The following is an 18,921-nucleotide window of genomic DNA, read 5'->3' on the forward strand; positions in this document are numbered from 1 at the left end:
GGAGCTAAAAAGAAAGGTGATATAGTTGGGGTGTTCCAGCCATCACTCACTTTCATCAGGACTCAGAATTACTGAGTTGCTTCCTGTAGTAGAGAAACCATATTATTTGATCATTTGGCTAATATGTCTAAAAAGAAATACATTTAAAACTAAGGTACTTAAAGATTAGTTTGGTGATTTCTCTTATCCTGGAAATGGATATCTACAAATCCGCATTTGTCACATCTTCTCTTTATCTGAGTGGGTTTTCTATTCCAGAATAAGGACAAGAGAGGGCCCTGCATGAAGGAGAGATCAGATAAATCACAGCATCAGCTAGACTGCGACAGGCAAAGGAGAGCGTGAGAAGAGATGTGCCGCAGTTTTTATAATAATATCATAAGACATGTCTGCCCACATCTCCTTTTGACTCTTACTTGTCTGGATTTAAATCATGCACCTAAGGACAAAAGCTTTGATTTCACTTTATTTCCTCTGTAAATCAAAACATTTTAAATTATGTCTCACTCCTTTTAATGACTTCATTTCCTGGATGATCAAATGTATAGATCCTTATGTTTGGACGTGTATTTAGTTATGGGCTTCTCAGCCACACAGTGAGTGTGTATGTGTGCATGTGTATAAAAAAGAGAAGATGGACAAGGTTGGTGAAGGGGAATCAAATAGATTAGCCAATAATCATAAATACTTGTAGCAAACAAATTAACTATTGTTATAATGCAATAGGCAAGTGATGTACTATTCATACTTTACAATTATTCTCTGGTCCATAGAGTTTTATCTAGCTAGTATGCTCCAAAAACCTTTAATTTCCACGGAACAGATCCAGGTAAAGTAAGTAAAAGCTAGCCAATTTCTTCACTAAAGATCATATCCAATTTGGTTATATCTACTGGGTTCTTACACATTGTACCTGTTGCAATAGGCAAATGGTGGGTGGCTGAGCTACCATAGCCAAGTTAGAAGAAACCAAACAGTGTCATCAGATGACAGGAATCAATCTTTGGAAATGGTTTAAGCTACCGTAATGCCTCTGTTCACCACCTTTACTTAGACCAGCTGTGTTTGGTCAGGTATGATTCATAAGTTTATCCTAAACTGAAGAGTTCATGTCATAAACCAGGGACCCAAACTGAATTTCGTGATATAGGAGTCACAGGGATACTATTTTCCATGAAGAGTCCACGATCAAATCTTTCCTGGCAAGCTTTATGTCTATCCTCTACTCCAAACAAGCTCTAGATAGTTGGGATGGCCACACAAGATACAATCTCTAGCTTGTGCTTCAACATTTTACCTTTACCCTGGATCCAGTGTGAGTGTGTAGGCTTAGCTATGTCACTTGACTTTCCCACACTACAGTTTCTTCCTTTGTGAAGTGCAGACGTCCAATCTAATGTGTTCTCTTGCTCTCTGATGCTACAGTTATGATTTCTGTATCACTTTGCTGCCACCTAAGAAATAGCAGGATGCTAAGCCATCTTCAGCATCATTCACAGAGCAAAATTTTGGAATAAATACAACCCTATACAATAATTAGTTCTATAAACAGAAGTGGTAACAAATTAACCAATAAAGTTACTTGTTTCACTTTATAGAAAGAGACAGAGTTTGCTGCTATAGCGACATTTTATCAATATTGTCAACAGGATTCACCGGGAGAGTTAGACCTGATGAGATATAATAAAACATAGCATTGATATACTCTTCTAGTTCATAGAATGCAAAATTATTCAATTAACTTGTAATAAAATATTATGTATCAGTATCTAAATATTTGGTAGCATTGGACAGATTCCTATACTTTGAAACATAATTCCAGTGAAATATCCCAAATTGTTATTAAGTATAGGCAAAGGCACAGTGATAGGAGTCCATTGCAAAGGAAACAAAATATCGAGATATTAAGCATAACAAGACATTTAAAGTAACACAAAAAGAATTAAAAAAATGAAAATTTACTGAGATTAATTGGCTCTATGCAATTTAATAAACTGATGTCTATAGAATTAAAGTTAATTATTATTAGAAGCAATATGGTCATTCCCTGCTAAATGAAATTAGAAAAAGGGCCCACATTAAAATCCAAGCTCATCATTTGTTTCCACCCTCGATGTCCATACTCTCTCCTCCCTCACCAGTTCTGATTTCCTGGTAATAAATGACCTTTCACACTATACAAAAGCATTGTGCAGATGAATAAAAGGCATTTGTATTCTTTTATGATATTTTCAGTATTTTGGAAACAGACTGAATTGCTTGATTCCCAATACATTTTCGAAAATTGTCATTATGGTCTCTAGCTGCTTAATGATATTGCCAAGAGAAAGTTCTTAGAGGAATTACTTCAGTTTCAGTCTTCTAGGATGAAGAAAGAGACATGGGGGGAAATTATTACAAAAGGTCTTTCTACAAGTCTTGAGCTATTACTTGAAATATAGGACTATTCTCTCCATCTGACTGGACAATGGTTGATAGCTCTGTCTTAAATGGGCGCTACTATTCTTCCTGTGAAATCCAAAGGATGTAGGAGACAAACTGAATATATTACAGATAAGAATGGATAGCCTAGCCTTCAATTAGCTGAACACTTATCCAGCCTCTCCTGTGACTGTAGTATCTATTCTCTTATTTGTTACACTGTTTTTGCGTACAATACAGATTATGGGGCAACCAAAAAGGACACCGTCTCAAACTGTTCTAATCAAACCCTCTACTTTTACAATGGAAGCTTAATCATTACTAATGGCAATTAACAGCCCAGTCCCCACGTGTCTATCCTTTCTCTTTCTACCCTGGTCTTCTCCCTTTGGGGATCTCCCGAACCTTTCCCCTAATACCATTTTAGGTATTATAGTAACTTCTTAGATTCCTAGAGGCATTTTCAAATGACCTCATCAAGTTGTCTCACTTATTTGTAACTTTCTCAGTTGATCCAAAATATCCTTGCTAAACAAAAGCCCTTCTTTCCAGTCTTTGGAAATAAACAATTAAATAACACAGTAACATCAGAGCAGTTGTAAGAAGTTAGGGAAATGTATTGGGAAACTCAGAAGAAGAACTTGTCACAGAAATTTCAAGTTAACAAGGAACTTCAGTTCCAGCAGTCCTGGGGGTGGGGAGGGATATCCCGGAATCTCTATGGCTTAACAACAGCAAAAGGGGTGCAGTGGCAGACAGAATGAGAGCCAACTCGAAGATATCTCTGACTGTATCCCGCAGGAAGACCACCCAAAATGTAAGGTTAAAGCCCTGGTTTACATGCATCTTTCTCTACTGCAAAACTGAGCATCAGAGTCCACACAACTGCACTGTCATTTCAGCTTGTTCTCCCTTTATAGCATGTGGCAGTTTCCATGCTTAAGCCAATACCCCTTCATTAAGCTGAGTTGAGTTTTAAAGAGTAGGCGGCAAATTCTCTAGCATTGAAAAAAATATTTAAATTTAATGAAAGTTCGTATTCCAAAGGTACATACAATTGAATTACAATTGTTATCATTCTTAAATTATGCACAGAAACCCACTTTTTCCCCCTTGTAATAGAAAAATTAACTAAGACTTAGATGCATTTCTTTGAATTGGAACGTATGCTGTGTTACAGTGCCATCACTGTGGTGAAAATATCAAAGGAGAAGAGTCACTCAGTCACCAAATCTCAACTTTTTAAAGAGTGATTTTTAAAAATATCAAGCTAATTAGGTGGCAGGGGGAATTCCTTGATCAGGAAGGTGGTTTTCCCAGGGTGAGGCTTGTCCGTTGCCCTGGGGATACGCTGGCCCCTGCATTTTCCCCAAATGTGTGGAACTTGACTGCGTAATTTAGTAGTGGGGGACTGCATTCTTGCTCTACCCTGAGTAGAGAAAAAATATCAAGGTGATAATGAGCAAATAATAAGTGTCATTTTCATTTATAATTTACATTCTTCTACTCAATAATGTGTCAGGCTGGAGAAACAATGCTGAAAAAGAAAGGTGCGGCCCCCTACTTTCACTGGTTTCATAGCGCTTCAATCCAAGTTAAAACTGTACCTTTAAAAAAGAGCTACAAATAGGAAGACTTCCTAATAGCTGACATTTCTGTGGCCTACTGTGGAGCTGCCACGAGCTAGCTTTGGTGTCACTTAACACGGGGCCTTCTGTCCTCTGGCAGAAAGTAAATGGGTTTGGCTACATTTTCTGAAACCTTTTTCAGTTCTCACAATCTAAATGTTTAAGACGCTTCTCAGCATTGCCTTTTCCTCAGCCTTTGTTTAGGCTGTGTAACAAAATACCACCGGCTAGATTAGGGGGCCAACATGGCCAAGGGAGAGCCCCCTCTGGGTTGAATTTTCATCATGTCCTCCTGTAGTACAAGGGCTGGGAGCTCTCTGGAGCCTCATTTATAAGGGCTTAATCCCACCTATGAGGGCTCTGCCCTCATGACCTAATCACGCTCTTATTTTTCCATGTCCTATTAGTATCATCCATGGGCACTAGGTCTTCAGCATAGTACATTTGGGGAGGAGAGGGACATAAACATTCGCCATAGCACTTGCTCTAATCTTCATGATCATCTGCAGTGAATGAGGCAGAGAATGTGCCTGTGGAAGAAGGAATAGCCAGAGAAATGCCAAGAGGAATGAGAAACCCCATCCCCAGACTCAGGTTCAGTGCTGTGAGCTCACAGGACATGGGACAGGCCTGCTAGCTTTGTGACCTAGACAGGTTCCTTCCCATCACTGAACCTGGTTTCTTTAACCATGAACTGGAGCATAACCTCACATATCCACAGGATGTTTAACATAAAATAAAATCCTTATAGCCAAATTTTCTCCTGTAATAAATTAGGCAATATATAATTTATTAGATAACAATTTTAACAAGTCTATTGAATCCTCCATCAGCTTGCACATTGTCTAAGACCCAAGGTTCCCTTATCACTGATTCCTGAACGTGCATAGGTCTCTCAGCAGAACAAAACCTGTGTTTCTCTGGAAACAGATACAGAGAATCAGGGTCTTCTAAATATGGCCATTTCTACCAAATGACCTATGAATTTTTATTCACGGAGCTCGTGTTGCTTGGGATATTTTCCATAGTTCATCATTTAAAAAAAAACAAAGTAAAAACTATGCCATCTTTTCAGAACATGGAAAACCTTTTGTTATTAGCAACCCTTAATATTATTGTAACTACTAAAAATTAACGATTACATATTATTGATTATACATTAGCTGTGAAGTGTCTCTAGTTGACTCTCAATCTCTACCTTTTAAAAACTTCCCCCTGGTTCTGTTAAAAATCCAAAACCATGTGCTGTTGCTGCAGAAGATTTAAAAACGGCTTATACAACATATTTGTTATCAATGCTTTATTGTTGAAAACAAAATTGAAATTTTCTGGCACATAAAACAATTATTTCTACAAAAGGAAAGCCTACAAATCTTGATAATTTATACAAATAACAGCATCTCAAAAAATAAAATTTTAATTTAGTAAACTTGTCTTGTGCTCTATATTTTTAGCACTGTCTGCAAATAATCCACCATAAATCCCTGAGCGGAGACATTTTTTTGACCATGTTCTCTAGCCCTCCCAGCCCACCCCCCTCGATGGTCAGTTACTAAGCCCAGCCCTGTAGTGAAAGGTGTCAGGGACATTTAGTTATTAAAGATCCATGCATTTTATGACACAGGACCAATTATTAAAGCTACCTGGGAACTGGGTCAACAGGAAGTGCCTCTACTGTGCAATCAGCGAACCTATTAAGAACCAAGTGTTTAAAAGGAACAATAACAATAAAGACATAAAATGTTAAAGACAAGCAAATCGTCATAGGTCAATAACTATTTAAATAAATAGAAATGTTAGACACTGAATTCATCTCTATATCCTTATATTAAATCCCTTATTTATTTATTCATTTACTTATTTACTTTTTTGCAATTGCCAATGTACTAGAAGGTAAGAAATACATTTCAACCCGTGCTTTTGGTTTGCCCATGGGTTTGTTGTTCTGAAATGTTAAATACCATTCTGAAGACACAGTGATTTAGTTATAATTTGACTTTTGGCCCTTTGGTGAAATGTTCACTAAATAATGCACATATTAGGAGGGCCTTCTTATTAATGCCATCAACAAATCTCTCTCATTATATTTGCCCTTCTCACAAAAACACTAATGTCCTAGGAACAATACTTTGAATTCTTTATCCCACTTTATTCAGATATGCAGCAAAACATTAAATATGGAGAAAACATAATATGATGTGTTTGCATGTCCAGCTTCCCATTAATGGGGAAGCTAACCATATATACATGGAGTGTGAAAGGAAAGGAGAAAAAGCTAAATTTTCTTTGCAAAGAACTGGCTTAATGAATCAAGTTTTGTTACTTTGCTATGGTAGAATAATAAATAAATAAATACGTAGGGTGTTGTATAGCTACTTTCTTTATGAAGAAGTTGAAAGTGGACTATTTCACAGAGTTAATTTTTAGTAGCAAAGTTCAACTGCAAATTAAACAATGTTCAATAAGTGTTTTTCTCTACTACATTGATATATATTCTTTTACTTGAGAAATGATTACTGAAATGGTAACTAACAGGTAATGAAATAAAATACCTAATTTGCCAGCGAGAAAGTTTTTAATTTGTGAAAAGCACTTGCTAGACGACCTAGCAGGCACTTGCTAGAAACATGCAGGCTAATGCTACACTTTACTGCAGTTTAAAATAAGCTATTTTTGATGTCTTTTAGGGAAGAGCAAAATATGATAAAAACAATGCCTTAAAAACTTATCAGCATTGCTGTTTAGGAACCTATTAGAAAGTGATTAGCATTTCCTACCAATGCTTTTCAAAATATAAAATCATTAGCAACCATCATTATACACTCCTTTACTCAGACTTAATTTAACCAGTAACATCTGGGAAGCACAACCTTCCCTGTTGTCTAATAGCTGCTGGTTACTTATTGGGACTGGAACCCTTTCAAGCTTCTGTTTTGATTTCATCCTTACAGGAGCATGTGCATTAACCATTTCAAGGCAATTTCAAAAGCTGAAGAATTAATACAAAGACTTCTCCTAGGCAGTTTGGGGGAAAATGTTGGTGACATTAAAACTAAAACTGCCTGCCTGACATGCATGAGGTCACCCTTACTCCTCCTACGTCAGCATGAACCGCGTCAGCTCTGCTCTGTATGTCCTTTTCAGAATACGAAACGCAAATGTCCAAAGGGAGTGAAGATTGACATCCAAATGATAAAACATCAAGTGTATGAGTCAGGAAATGACTGTAGATTCTGACAGATCCTGACATGGTATTAAAAAAAAAAAGTTTTCTAAGTTGCAGAAACTGATAAGCAGGCTGTCCCAAAGAGGGAGACAGCAGCGTCAGGACAACCAGCCAGCTCACTGGGATTCACACTACACTTTACTCACTCATATTAACACTTGTCCCTAATAGTTTACGGGGCTGAATAGACACTCTGACTTCCTCTCACAGTGTTTAAGGAATAATATAATTTCTAAAATGCTTTCAAAAAGAGAACAGAATTTTAAGTCAGGCTCCCCTCCCCACTAAGAAAGCCCAAAGATCCTGTTTTAAGTGCTCTGGTTTACAGTTCTATGGGTAACAACTATATCCTTCAGGGGGTTTCCAATGTGCCCCTTTTTGGTGTTAATGGCTGTGCCAACAGTAGAGTGGATTCTCCCAGAGTGGTAAGCGACCTCGGGGGCCCCTGCCCCAGTGCTGAAGTCCAAATTAGCTCTTGTCATAGCACTGCTGGCACGTTCTGGTCATTATGCAGCCAAGCTTTACACTGCGGAGGAGGATGGGGTACCGGCCTCCCGGGTCAGGTCTTGGAAGTCTTTAAGCCTTGCTTCTCCATGATATTCCACAGTTTGCGGAGGTTGGACTGCGTGATGACGTCATCGGGCTTGAGCCGCAGCGCCCGCAGGTAGTTGGCCTCGGCCTTCTGGAGGCGGCCGTTGAGGTGCAGAATGGCCCCCAGGTTCATCAGCGCGGCTGGATACTGGAACCAGAGAGAGGGAGGGAAGTGGTTAAGAGGCCACCTCAGGCTTTTCTTCATGGAAGACAAAACCCTTCATCCACTTATGTAAATGATTCCCTTATGTCTTGGTAGGCATTTTATGCAAGCAACTGGACAATTTATACAAATAGACAAAGATAACTAGGAAGGAAAAAGAGTTTTCCAACAGCTGCTGTGTACTTTATGTTTTAAAGAAGGGAGGGCGATTGAGAAACATTTTCTTCTTTAATGAGAAAGCACAGATTATAAATGAAGACCTAATAACCCTCTCAGACCGTATTTTTCTGAGAAAAAAAGTGAAGCAATTTCAAATGGAAAGAGTTACACTTTATTTCAACTCAGTGCCAAGAAACAAAAAATTAAGTGGGAAAAAGTTGACAAATCTATGTCTGTCCTCTTTGTTTCCTCTCCTTAGCAATATTCCAGGCCATTTATGCAAACACAAATAAGTAAAATATCTTATAAAATTTTACTGATGTTGCCAGGGTAAAAACCCTGCAAAAATATACAAATGCAACCACTGAAGTCCTTATTTTTGAATGAAACAATTTTTGAACTTCTAATGGTATTTACTATAAGAATAGCAAGGTAAAAATCCATCAAAATGTAAAATATGATACAGAGAAATGTAACCTTATAAGAAAAGTTTTGTATTATTTGTTTAAAAGTAGTTAAGTATTCTTAAACATAGAATTTCTGTAATGTGTGATAACTGTAATACAAAGTTATGTGAAAAGCAAAGTTAAGAAGAGTTATGAGTTATGTACCACTAGTTTAATATAAGGGTTTTCATCTTAAAATTCTCAGACTTTTAACAACAAAAGTCCATCCTAGAGGATTTGTTACCCATGAATAAAGGCTGTTTTGCTCGTGTCCCTGGATCTTTCTGGCTAACAGAGAACAATAATATTTTGGCAGTTAAACAAATGCATATTTTAAGTATCAGATAAAACTAAGTGTTTAGGCTCAGATTATGTTTTCATTTTATGTATGGCGTCAACTACTGTCCTGGAAACTCTTGTGGTATAGCCTAAAATAATCCATTATTATTTTTACAATTTAGTAATTTCATAATGCATGCATTTTTCAGCTGAATTCATGTGACTCCACTCTTTACTGTAAAAACAATTATTTCTGAACCAAAAACAATGCTGGAGAGAGGGCTGAATAGCTCAGAATAAATCTACTGGGGAAAGATGATCAGATTTAGATTTTAAGAGCTCTGAATTTGAGTTCCTGCTCAACCACAGAGACCTCAGTGAGGTTCCCAGACATGCAGTTCTTTCATTTATGAAACATTAAAATAATATCAACTTTTGTGCACATTTGTTAGAAAGATAAAATGAGAAATGAACAAATACAGCCCCGTACATGTACATAATAGACACTACTAATGTCAAGCTCACTTTTCCTTGTCTCATTTTCTCCTTTCTAATTTTTTTTCTATGGCTACATAATATATCTCTGGATGTATACCAAAATTCTCTAAAGTCTTCAACTACTGGACATTATTTTCCAACTTTGTTACATCCTTCTTTTTCTTTTACAAAAATAATGTTGCAAATATAAGCTATTCCTGACCTCCAAAAGCCTTTTGGTTAGGATGACTCTATACTTATCAAGAAAAATACAGATGGTCAATTTCTAATTTTAAACGCCAGTCCAAATAAACATAGCTCTAAATTACATGTGCAGTGCATAGCTCCCCATTGGAAACCTAAAATAACACCACCTACTCGTCTTCCTAAAAGAACATTGTTACCATACCCCACCCCCACTTATCATCTCGAGTTTCTTGATGCCTGGACACATTTCTGAATTATGTCCCCTCACAGAGCTTAGAACTGTCAATAAACAGCTACTAACTTGATAATGAAGTGTCTCACAGCTTGCATTACTAGAGATGCTAAGTAGATAAAATGTTCAGACTTCCTGCTACCCTGAGTAGGAAGAGAGGAAATGGGGAGGGAGAACTGTAGTTGAAGACCCTTCCTTACTAACCAGAAACAGAAGACGCCCAGTAACAGGGCTGAGGGAAACCAGATGGCTCTGCAGGACAGTCGTTACTTCTTGAATTACTTTAGTCATCAAAGTGTGTATAACTATCCATAATTGCAACTCCAGGAATTTATTAAGAACACTCGGAACTTACAGAGTCACACTGCCTAGGTTCCAGTACCAGCTCTGCCCCAGTGCCCTTGGACAAGCTGAGTCCTCAGTTTCTTCCAGAAACGGTTAGATGAAAGTATTTGCTTCACAGGGCTGCTGTTGTATATACAATACAAAATCCTGGTCTTTTTCCTGTTCTTTTCTCTCCATCTCCTCACCTCAAAAACGTGAAACAGAGTCTCCTTGTCAATGTGCCTGAGTGACCAGCACACCCAAGCACTGAGAATTTATGAACTGGTTCTACCTTTTCTAGCTTCGTGGTCTTAGTTTAAACCCGTAAGAGATGAATGAAAATAGGTGGTGAAGTACAGCAAGCCACAGAAATGGGCTTGATTGTTGTTACTAAATTGCAGCCTGAGGTTCTCCTGACTTTGCAATACTGTGGAGCAGCCTCCCTGCCATCAAATGGTGAATAAAAAGAATATTACTCTACGAAAACACAATTTTAAAGTTAAATGTTTTATCAAAATGAATTCTGAATGCTAATTATAATGGTGTTTTTGCAATTACTTTAATCATTATCCATGCTCATGTGTTACTCATTAAAAATAATTTTAAAAATTGACATTATGAAGTTCATGTGGGATAACAGATCTTGTGGAATCTCATATATACTCAATAATTATGTTCCCTAAAAAATAAAAACCCAAGCAAAAACTAAAAATGTGCATATTGAAGAGCATCATTCAATATTTTTAAGCAGCTATAAATTTCAGATGTAACATTTTGGCTTGAATGTGTCTATCTTACTAAGATAAACCCAATTTTTTTTATTTTAAAGACCTACACATATATATTATGTAATACTCCTAAACCATCACGTAGAGCTTTCTATTTGAGTGAATGGAAATGGGTGAAATTCATATACTGGTGTGCTCAAACGGGACAAAAGTAGTACCTCTCATTGCTGTAGGTACCTGCTTGGAAAGTATCAATAGTTATTTTGACATAAACAACTTAATGTGTTTGTTGAAATTTTATGAATAAAACTAGACATAGACTACTTCATTTGTAGGGTTGCTTTCTCTCTTGGAAGAAAAGGGTTTTATCTTGCAAGCCTGTGATGTCTCCCCTCCACAGCAGTGACTGGGAGTAGTTTTCTAGATGACCACTGGGCTGAATGCCTTCGGATCTTCTGGCCCTGCTACACAAATCTTTCTTCAGGGAGCTGCATCGGTAACAACTGGGAACTTGGTAGAAATGCAGAAGTTCAGGCACCAACTATTGAGTCAGAATCTGAATTTTTAATAACATCCCTAGGTGCTTGGTATGCTCATTACAATTTGAGAAGTACTGTTCTAGAGGTCATTTTCTGTTCTTGGATCTTATAATTTCACAACTTTTTGAGATATGTTTCCTGTAGAAGGATAATGTTCCTGCAGGACAAGGAAGGTCAAATTAAATGTCTATCCTTCTATAAAGCAGAATTCTTCTGTTAACCACACAATGATTTAAGGTAGTAAATATGCAAATGAAACTTTATTAACAGAAGTGGCAAATGACAGAAGAAGAGGGAATAAAAAGCCTTTCATAACCAAATTAAGAGCATATAAAAGTTTTTAAACAGACTTAAAGTTGACCCAGCTATGTAACAGAAATGTAGGAAGTCCAGGTAACTGGTGTCTATTTACATCCCGGGGGCATTGCTCTCTGCCAGTCAGAACTCATGGGCTGGAGAACAGAAACCCAACCACAAGGACTGATGCCTTCCCTTACACACATCCTTTTTTATTAAAGACAGCAAATGACATTTTCAGCATGTTAGCAAAGGCAGTCAGTAGCTTGTAACCCAGTAACGTGGGGCTTGTGACCCTGTAGAAGAAACCAGACCTTTCTTATTTCCTGGAAGGACACAGATACTCTACATCAGAGGGGCAGATGGACAGCCATCCTCAGGCAAGAAATGACATCTTTTTTTTAAGCCTCTAGGGAATTGTGCCTTTATTGTTACTTGACTGTGGACTTTAGCATATTTCTCCACCCCTGGAGGAGATAAGCACAATTAAAGTAACAAATGTATATGGGGTGGGATTGAGCACAGGCAGTTTATGCAGGTCTGATTCTAGTCAAACACCCCTGAGGTTCCCAAGGAACCCAGCTGAGCTCACAGGGTATCCTGAGCATATAGGGTTGGAAGGTAAGCCATTTGCCTGGCTTTTGGCTATTATGGAGTCTTGGAAAGATACCTATGGAGGAGAAATAGTAAGACCATGTCGAGATTTAGGAATTCATGTTTCTCCCGAGAACAGGACTAAAATATAGAACTCTGAACAGAGGACTTAGGTGGGACCCGGAGGAAAGAAAAGGAGAGAGCTTGGTTAAGTGTTTTGATTAGGCAGAAAATGGAAACCACACAGTGACTTGTTCCTCTTCTCCCATTAGACCTTGTGACTACTTCCCTTTAGTGAAGGTAAGTCAACAGGTAACAGAAACTATGAAAAAGATGGTAGAAATAACTGGCTCATATTTCTAATTGATAAATATATTCTAATATATTTATTTCCAAGTTTGTTGAAATTATACATATTGTATATTTACTGTTGAATAAATTAAGTACCCTTTAAGAAGAAATGTCCAAAGTTATCCTTATGCAGCTATTACTCAATTAATATACTATGCATTTTTGGGATGATTAAGATAAGCACCTTCAACTTCTCTTCTGAATATAATTTGCAAACTTAAATGAGTTTGCATAGTCTGAAGTTTTTAATGGATTCTCATTCTTTTTCAAGTAGTTACCAAATAACTTTATGAAGCCCGCATACTGCCATTCAACTGTACTCAGTGGAAATTGCTCAGCCAGTTGAATTTATTGGAGCAGTTACTGCACCATGATGCTTAAAAAACGGCAAAACTTTTCAGAAATTTATTTTAAACGAAGGGTTTTATGCACAAATTTAAGAGATCTCTTTGTATTTCTTGTGCTTTGTATGTGGCAGATATTCATTAATAATTACTGAGTTAAAGTTTTTAAGACAATCAGTCAGTCTTACGGAAATTAAGTGTAACATGGACTGAGACAAAGTTAGATACCATTTTCGCTTCAGTTCCAGTGTCACCCTTCCTCTATTGTCCCATCGGCATGTTCAGTGGCCTGACGCCAAGCTAGAAACCTGAGTAAGTCATCCTTGATTCTTGCCTTCCTCCATACACAGCAACATACATCCGATTGTTAAGTATTGACAACTTTATGCCAAGATCTCCCTTAAAACTGTCTTCTAATGATACTCTGTCCCTTTCTCCCAATTCGGTTTAAGCCTTTATCATCTTGCCTTAAAGTAAAATTATTTCAACAGAAAAAAATAATAAATGAATGGGTGGCTGAGCAGATGGGTGATAGATTAAATGATAAACACATGAGTAAATCCAGTTTGTTTAAAAAAAATATTTTAGGCATGTAAAAATTTCAGAGAATACAATAAAAACTGTGTGCTTGCCTAACAAATAAAACTTCACATGGACAACTGAAGCCCTCGGATCCCTCACTGTCCTATTCCTGAATTTACTGCCAGTCTCCTAAGAAAACCACTATCCTGAAATTGGTATTTGTTATTCCTTTTATTTTTTGTGTACCCATCACAAATATATAATCTTATATATAGTTTACATTTTATAAATGTCATTATCTGTCATGGGATGCCATCCTGCCAAACACCACCTGAAACATGAATTTTTTTACTTTTTTGTCTGCTTTATCCATGCTGACATATGTAAGATTTAGCTCTTCTACACGAATTCCATTGAATGACTCCCCATTCTCTTACAGATGGCTGCCATCAATATCTTGTGAATATGTCTACACATAGTAACAGGAAAGTTTCTACGAGTTCAGCAGCCACGTCATAAGGCATCTTCAACTTCACCATATATTACCAAATTGCCCTTTAGTGCTGTTTTATCAAACTGCATTAGCATCAACATCTAACAGGACCTTATTCCACATCCTTAATAACTCTTGATATTATCTGACTTTTTAATTTTTGCAAATTGAAAGTTGTAAAATAGCATCTTATTCCATGCTTAATTTCTTTTTCCTGATTACTAGAGAGGTCAATAACATTTTTGTAAGTTTATTAGCTTTTTACATGTTCTCTTCCATGACCCACCTGTTCTTGAACATTTGGACAGAATAACTCACGTAAGGGTTGTCACCTACATGGCGATATTTGAAAGGTAATTAGGCAGAGCTTCCACCGCCTCAAAACAGCCTGTAAATAGGACTGTCTAAATAGTTTTCCTGGTCGGAGTCACTTTCCCAAGATGACACCAGATAACTACTGCTTCTAAAATGGAATAAATCTGTTAAACACAAAAATGGAAAAACCTCGTTACAGGTTTGCTTTCAGTGTGCATGAGAGGATGATGACAGAAATCTGGGAGCTGGAGGATGAGCTGTAGAGAGGGACAGGGGGTTCCACAGCATGTGTGAAAGGAACTTGGGGAGTCCTGGACCTCGGTATGTGGGGACGACTGGCAGCTCCTAACCGGCCAGCTGCAGACTAGACTTTTCTCTGTGGCCTGCCTCTGTTTTTACTGATTCTGTGCTTTCTAGGTTTCTTCTTAGTTCCTTTTCTCAGAGACAACAAGAAAATTTAGAGGAACAATGTGTCACGTTCTTCTTCTCTTTGCTGCCCTCCCTTCTACGGGCACTGCCTGGTGTAGCAGCTCATTCCACTCCTCAATTCTGTCCCACTCCTGGTGTTCACTCTACCTCCATCCATCTCCCACTCGACCCTTTGTCTTTCTCAGGCACAAATGAGGCTTTAGAGGGTCAGCCTGTGCCTACAGAAGAGAATCTAGACTCTTCAGCCCGGCACTAAGAAACCCTTTACAACTTGACACCCAGAGTAAGCTCTCAATATGCTTTCTGTGTAAGCCACGTGAAACTTCCATTTCTGCCATGTGCTATTCTGAGCATTCACTTATCAGACTACCCCTCTGACTAAGCCCTTCTTCCACTTTCTTTTTGATAAACCTGCTCTTTTTAAAAATGAGTTTAACAATCTCTTATGCATAGCTTACTTCTCTATGTTCCCATAGCACTGTCTATGTCCATTAATCACAATACACCACAGTGACCTGTATCTACTTGTTGTAAGTGTCTGCCTTTGCTGGACGGTGAGACAGGCAGTGAATTTATTTTACCTGTCTTTATAGCACTCATGCTCTAGCGTATGCAAGAAACTCTCAATGAATGCTTGCTGAACGAAGGAAAATTTGTATGATTTAGCAGAAAGAGCTGACCTCAGAGAGGTAAAATCTAGCCCAATCTCGATGTAATTTAACACATATTTTTTAAGTACTTACTATACATCAAGGCTGTTGCCAGGAACTATAGATAAGTGGTGAACAATAACAATATATTTTTGCAGTCTGTATGTGGCTTTAGCTAACTCTAACTGCATACTGGGTGTTTACCACAAACTATTAGGAGTTGTACATTATCTCATTTACGTCCCTCAAACTTCAGAGGTAGGTGAAACTGTTACCGGTGCATTTTCCAAGCACTACAGGGGTTTGTATAGATGAAGGATTCACTGCCCTCAAATTCGGTGCATGAACAGAAATTCTTCCACCCTAAAGAAGAATCAGACATATCTGCAAGGGAGATATTAAGGCCGAGCTGTGGGGAGGAGGGGGGTTCCTTCATTCTGGGTATGAGGCTGTAGACAAGATGAGTTATCAGATTGCTTCAAGTCTTTTATTCATCCAAAATGAGAATGGCATACAAACTTTTGAAACTGATGGGTCACATCAACATCAATTTCTAAGTGTTTTTCACAAACTGCTGAGAGTAGAGCCAATACTAGAAAGAGGCTCTAAAGGAGAAAAATCTGAATTTCAATTAGTTTGGAGGCTGTCAGTAGTGACACCCACTATGTCAACCCTCCTGAGACCAATCCAAGATGGGAAAAAAAAATCCTTACATGAAAAATGAAATATTAATACAGTAAACTAAAAGCTCTCTCCCAACATTCTTTGATGAAACAAAAACTCACAAGCAAGGCTATCTCCCAATTCAGATATGAGAGCTCCTTGTAGTCATATTTTGACCATATCATACTTTGAATAAAGTATCTGTGCAGAAACATTTACCAAACTGTACACAGACCAAGGGAAAACAACACTGGAAATCTAGCAATGGTAAGGTGAGTTCTGACAGATCATAGAAGTGATTCATTTTGATTCTCAGTTTCAACGCAGTATTTGTGTTCTTGAAACAGCTTTGAATAAAACAAGAGATACAGGTGACAAGCAAGACACAACGCTGCATTAAGGGGGTAGTTTCAATTTGTCGGTGACACATTTCATCCTGTGTGCTCAAGCCTTCTCTTCTACATCTGCACCTTCCCAGCTGGTGTTACAAGACTGTTCATTTAACTTTTATGATGGGTGTGACTGCCACAATGTGGAGTGCTATTCATTTCTATGGCAATCAAAATGCCAACAGCTGTGATTTGGCGGATAGCAAACAGGGATTTTAACAGAGTCATTTCAAAGGTGGCAGTTATTTCTAACAGATTTTAAAGTGCACCCAATAAATTAAGAATATGACCTCAGAAATTATTCTTCACCGAAGATAATCCTATTTCAGAGAAAGGTTTTCCTTGTGTCCTTAATTTCACAAGAATGTCTCTCATATAATCGAATGGAAAACCTAAATCCCAGACCACCTAAGCTTCACCTGTAGCTTTTCAAAACTGCTATCAATACACTGTTTATCTTGATTTGCAATAGGCACATAACTCATCATTTCAAGTAAAACTGTTAAATAGAAGTTCTACATAAGTGAGAAAATACATGATGACTTAAACTGTATGCAGATAAGAAAATGAGGGTAAGTCAAATTTACTGAATGCTAAAAACATAGAAAGAAATTTAGAAAAGAATCTGCAACAGGCAACTATTATCTATATCAATAAAACACCAAGAACTGTCTCTCTTTAGTATCTACACAGTTGCTACAAAACTCAGAGCCTCTTCTCTTCATTTTCCTTGAACCAAACTCCGTGTCTGCTTCTATCCTAAGTATGATTTAAGCAACATAATTCACTCTGCACTTCATTCATTTATTTTTAGTATGAAGAAGAGGGAGGAACACGTTCCCTTTCCGTCATGATCATATTATGCAGAAAGATTTCCAGCTGTATTGGCCATTCAAGCATGCACTTGAATATATGTAATAAAATGATGTTTCATTCCAAGGAGTTGAAACATGTCAGTGGAATAATCTTGTTGTTATTAAAATGTATTTCAGAGGTATGTTGGACGTTGAGATTTGTGCTTATTAATATTTAAGAACTCAATTGTCAAGGAAAGTAGAAGCAGAGAGCCTTTCCTTTGCTGGCCTTTCCTTGGTATGCAAATTGATCATATGATGAAAATTTAAATACAATCCATCAAGAAGTATAGATGTACTACACTGATGAAATCAAAGTTACACTAAAGACTCAACAGATGCCACAGCAATCAAATTTGGGAAATTTTTTTGATAGAGACATATCACTTTTCCAATCGACGTCCAGGTTTGCCAATAAACAGCTTTTATCTGAAGATCAACAGAGATGCTAGTTTGCATAGTATGGAAATTACAGATTTGTTCCTGTGCAGAACTTATACTGAAAATATTAATTTCTTAAAATTATGGAAATGAGAATGTCAGAACCTCAAAACAGTGGGTTAAAATGAAATTTAGGTTAGACACACACACTCTAAACATGGGTAAGACATTTCTTTTCCCCCTCTCACAAAGCAGATGGAGACCACAGTGTGAACAGGCAGGATTCATGCACGGGTGACAATGTCATTCAGATCAATCACATATCAACATGACATTAGAAGGCAGCAACTGTCCACCCTCAGAATGAATATGAAGAGACACATTTCACTGAGAGAATTCACCATAGGCTTCATGCACACAGCCAGTGGAAAGCTTTGCTAATGCTCTGAGTCAGGATGACCAGATCAAACGTAACAAGCAAAAAAGCAAAGCAATTCCTCTAGAAGCTATAAATCTTCAGTGGGACTAAAAATAAAATGTAAACACACCGGCTGATGCATGGCATTCTACTTGCACTTTTATAGGGCCCAGACTCTTTTGATACATGCTTGGAAAAATAATGATGCAAGGTCTTCACACATCATTTCAGAAAATACTCCATCAGGACACACCAATCAAGGTGAAGCCAGGCTGTACTCTAAGCCATTACATGTGCCAAAGTATCACACCTGCTGAAAATGTAAAAATAAACATGGCCTGTGTGTATCTCAACTCAGGGCATACCAAGGGAGGTTTAACAGCATAATTTTAGCAACTCACAAAGTATATAACGTCACGTCTCACCCTCAAGATGTCTACATTCAATTGCACATCTTGCCTTCATTTCTGAGATGTTCATATCTGAAATCAGCACATTCAGACTGTACCCATCATCTCCTAACTTAAAGCCTGTACAGTCAGCGCATTTTTATATCTGTAACAAGGCTTTAAATATTCTCTCAATGACATTTTCCTGCATAATAGCTTCCAAAAATTGTATATAATGTAGACTTTATATTGCCTTTACGTACTCTACTACTGTCTTAACTCTTCTCTGAGCAACTCTGTTCTTCAAAATGCTTACATATTCTTGTTTCCTTAACTCCCTTTCTTTGTCTACTCTGTTAATATAAAACAAGCAAGCAAGAGAGAAAATAACAATCAATAAAAGCAATCACAC

The 18,921-nt window shown here is 37.6% G+C and overlaps 1 protein-coding gene and 1 non-coding gene across 5 annotated transcripts in view; one reads left to right on the top strand and one right to left on the bottom strand.

The window, feature by feature from the left end:
• Positions 1-3,691: 3,691 nt before the first annotated feature.
• Positions 3,692-3,853, top strand: LOC118970973 (U1 spliceosomal RNA). Its single transcript, XR_005059202.2, has one exon. It is a non-coding gene; the product is annotated as a U1 spliceosomal RNA (small nuclear RNA).
• A 1,481-nt stretch (positions 3,854-5,334) lies between these two features.
• The window catches only part of TMTC2 (transmembrane O-mannosyltransferase targeting cadherins 2), a 400,347-nt gene continuing 386,760 nt past the window's right edge, over positions 5,335-18,921 (bottom strand). For all 4 annotated transcript variants that reach the window (XM_073214780.1, XM_073214779.1, XM_073214781.1 and 1 more), the window contains one exon: positions 5,335-8,014. Coding sequence is in view for 3 of the 4 variants with exons in the window: in XM_073214779.1 (XP_073070880.1) it covers positions 7,835-8,014 (180 nt within the window). In the remaining variant the exon portion in view is untranslated. The remainder of the gene's footprint in view (positions 8,015-18,921) is intronic.

This window comes from Manis javanica, chromosome 10 (assembly GCF_040802235.1).
Source record: "Manis javanica isolate MJ-LG chromosome 10, MJ_LKY, whole genome shotgun sequence".
Taxonomy (NCBI): Eukaryota; Metazoa; Chordata; class Mammalia; order Pholidota; family Manidae; genus Manis; species Manis javanica.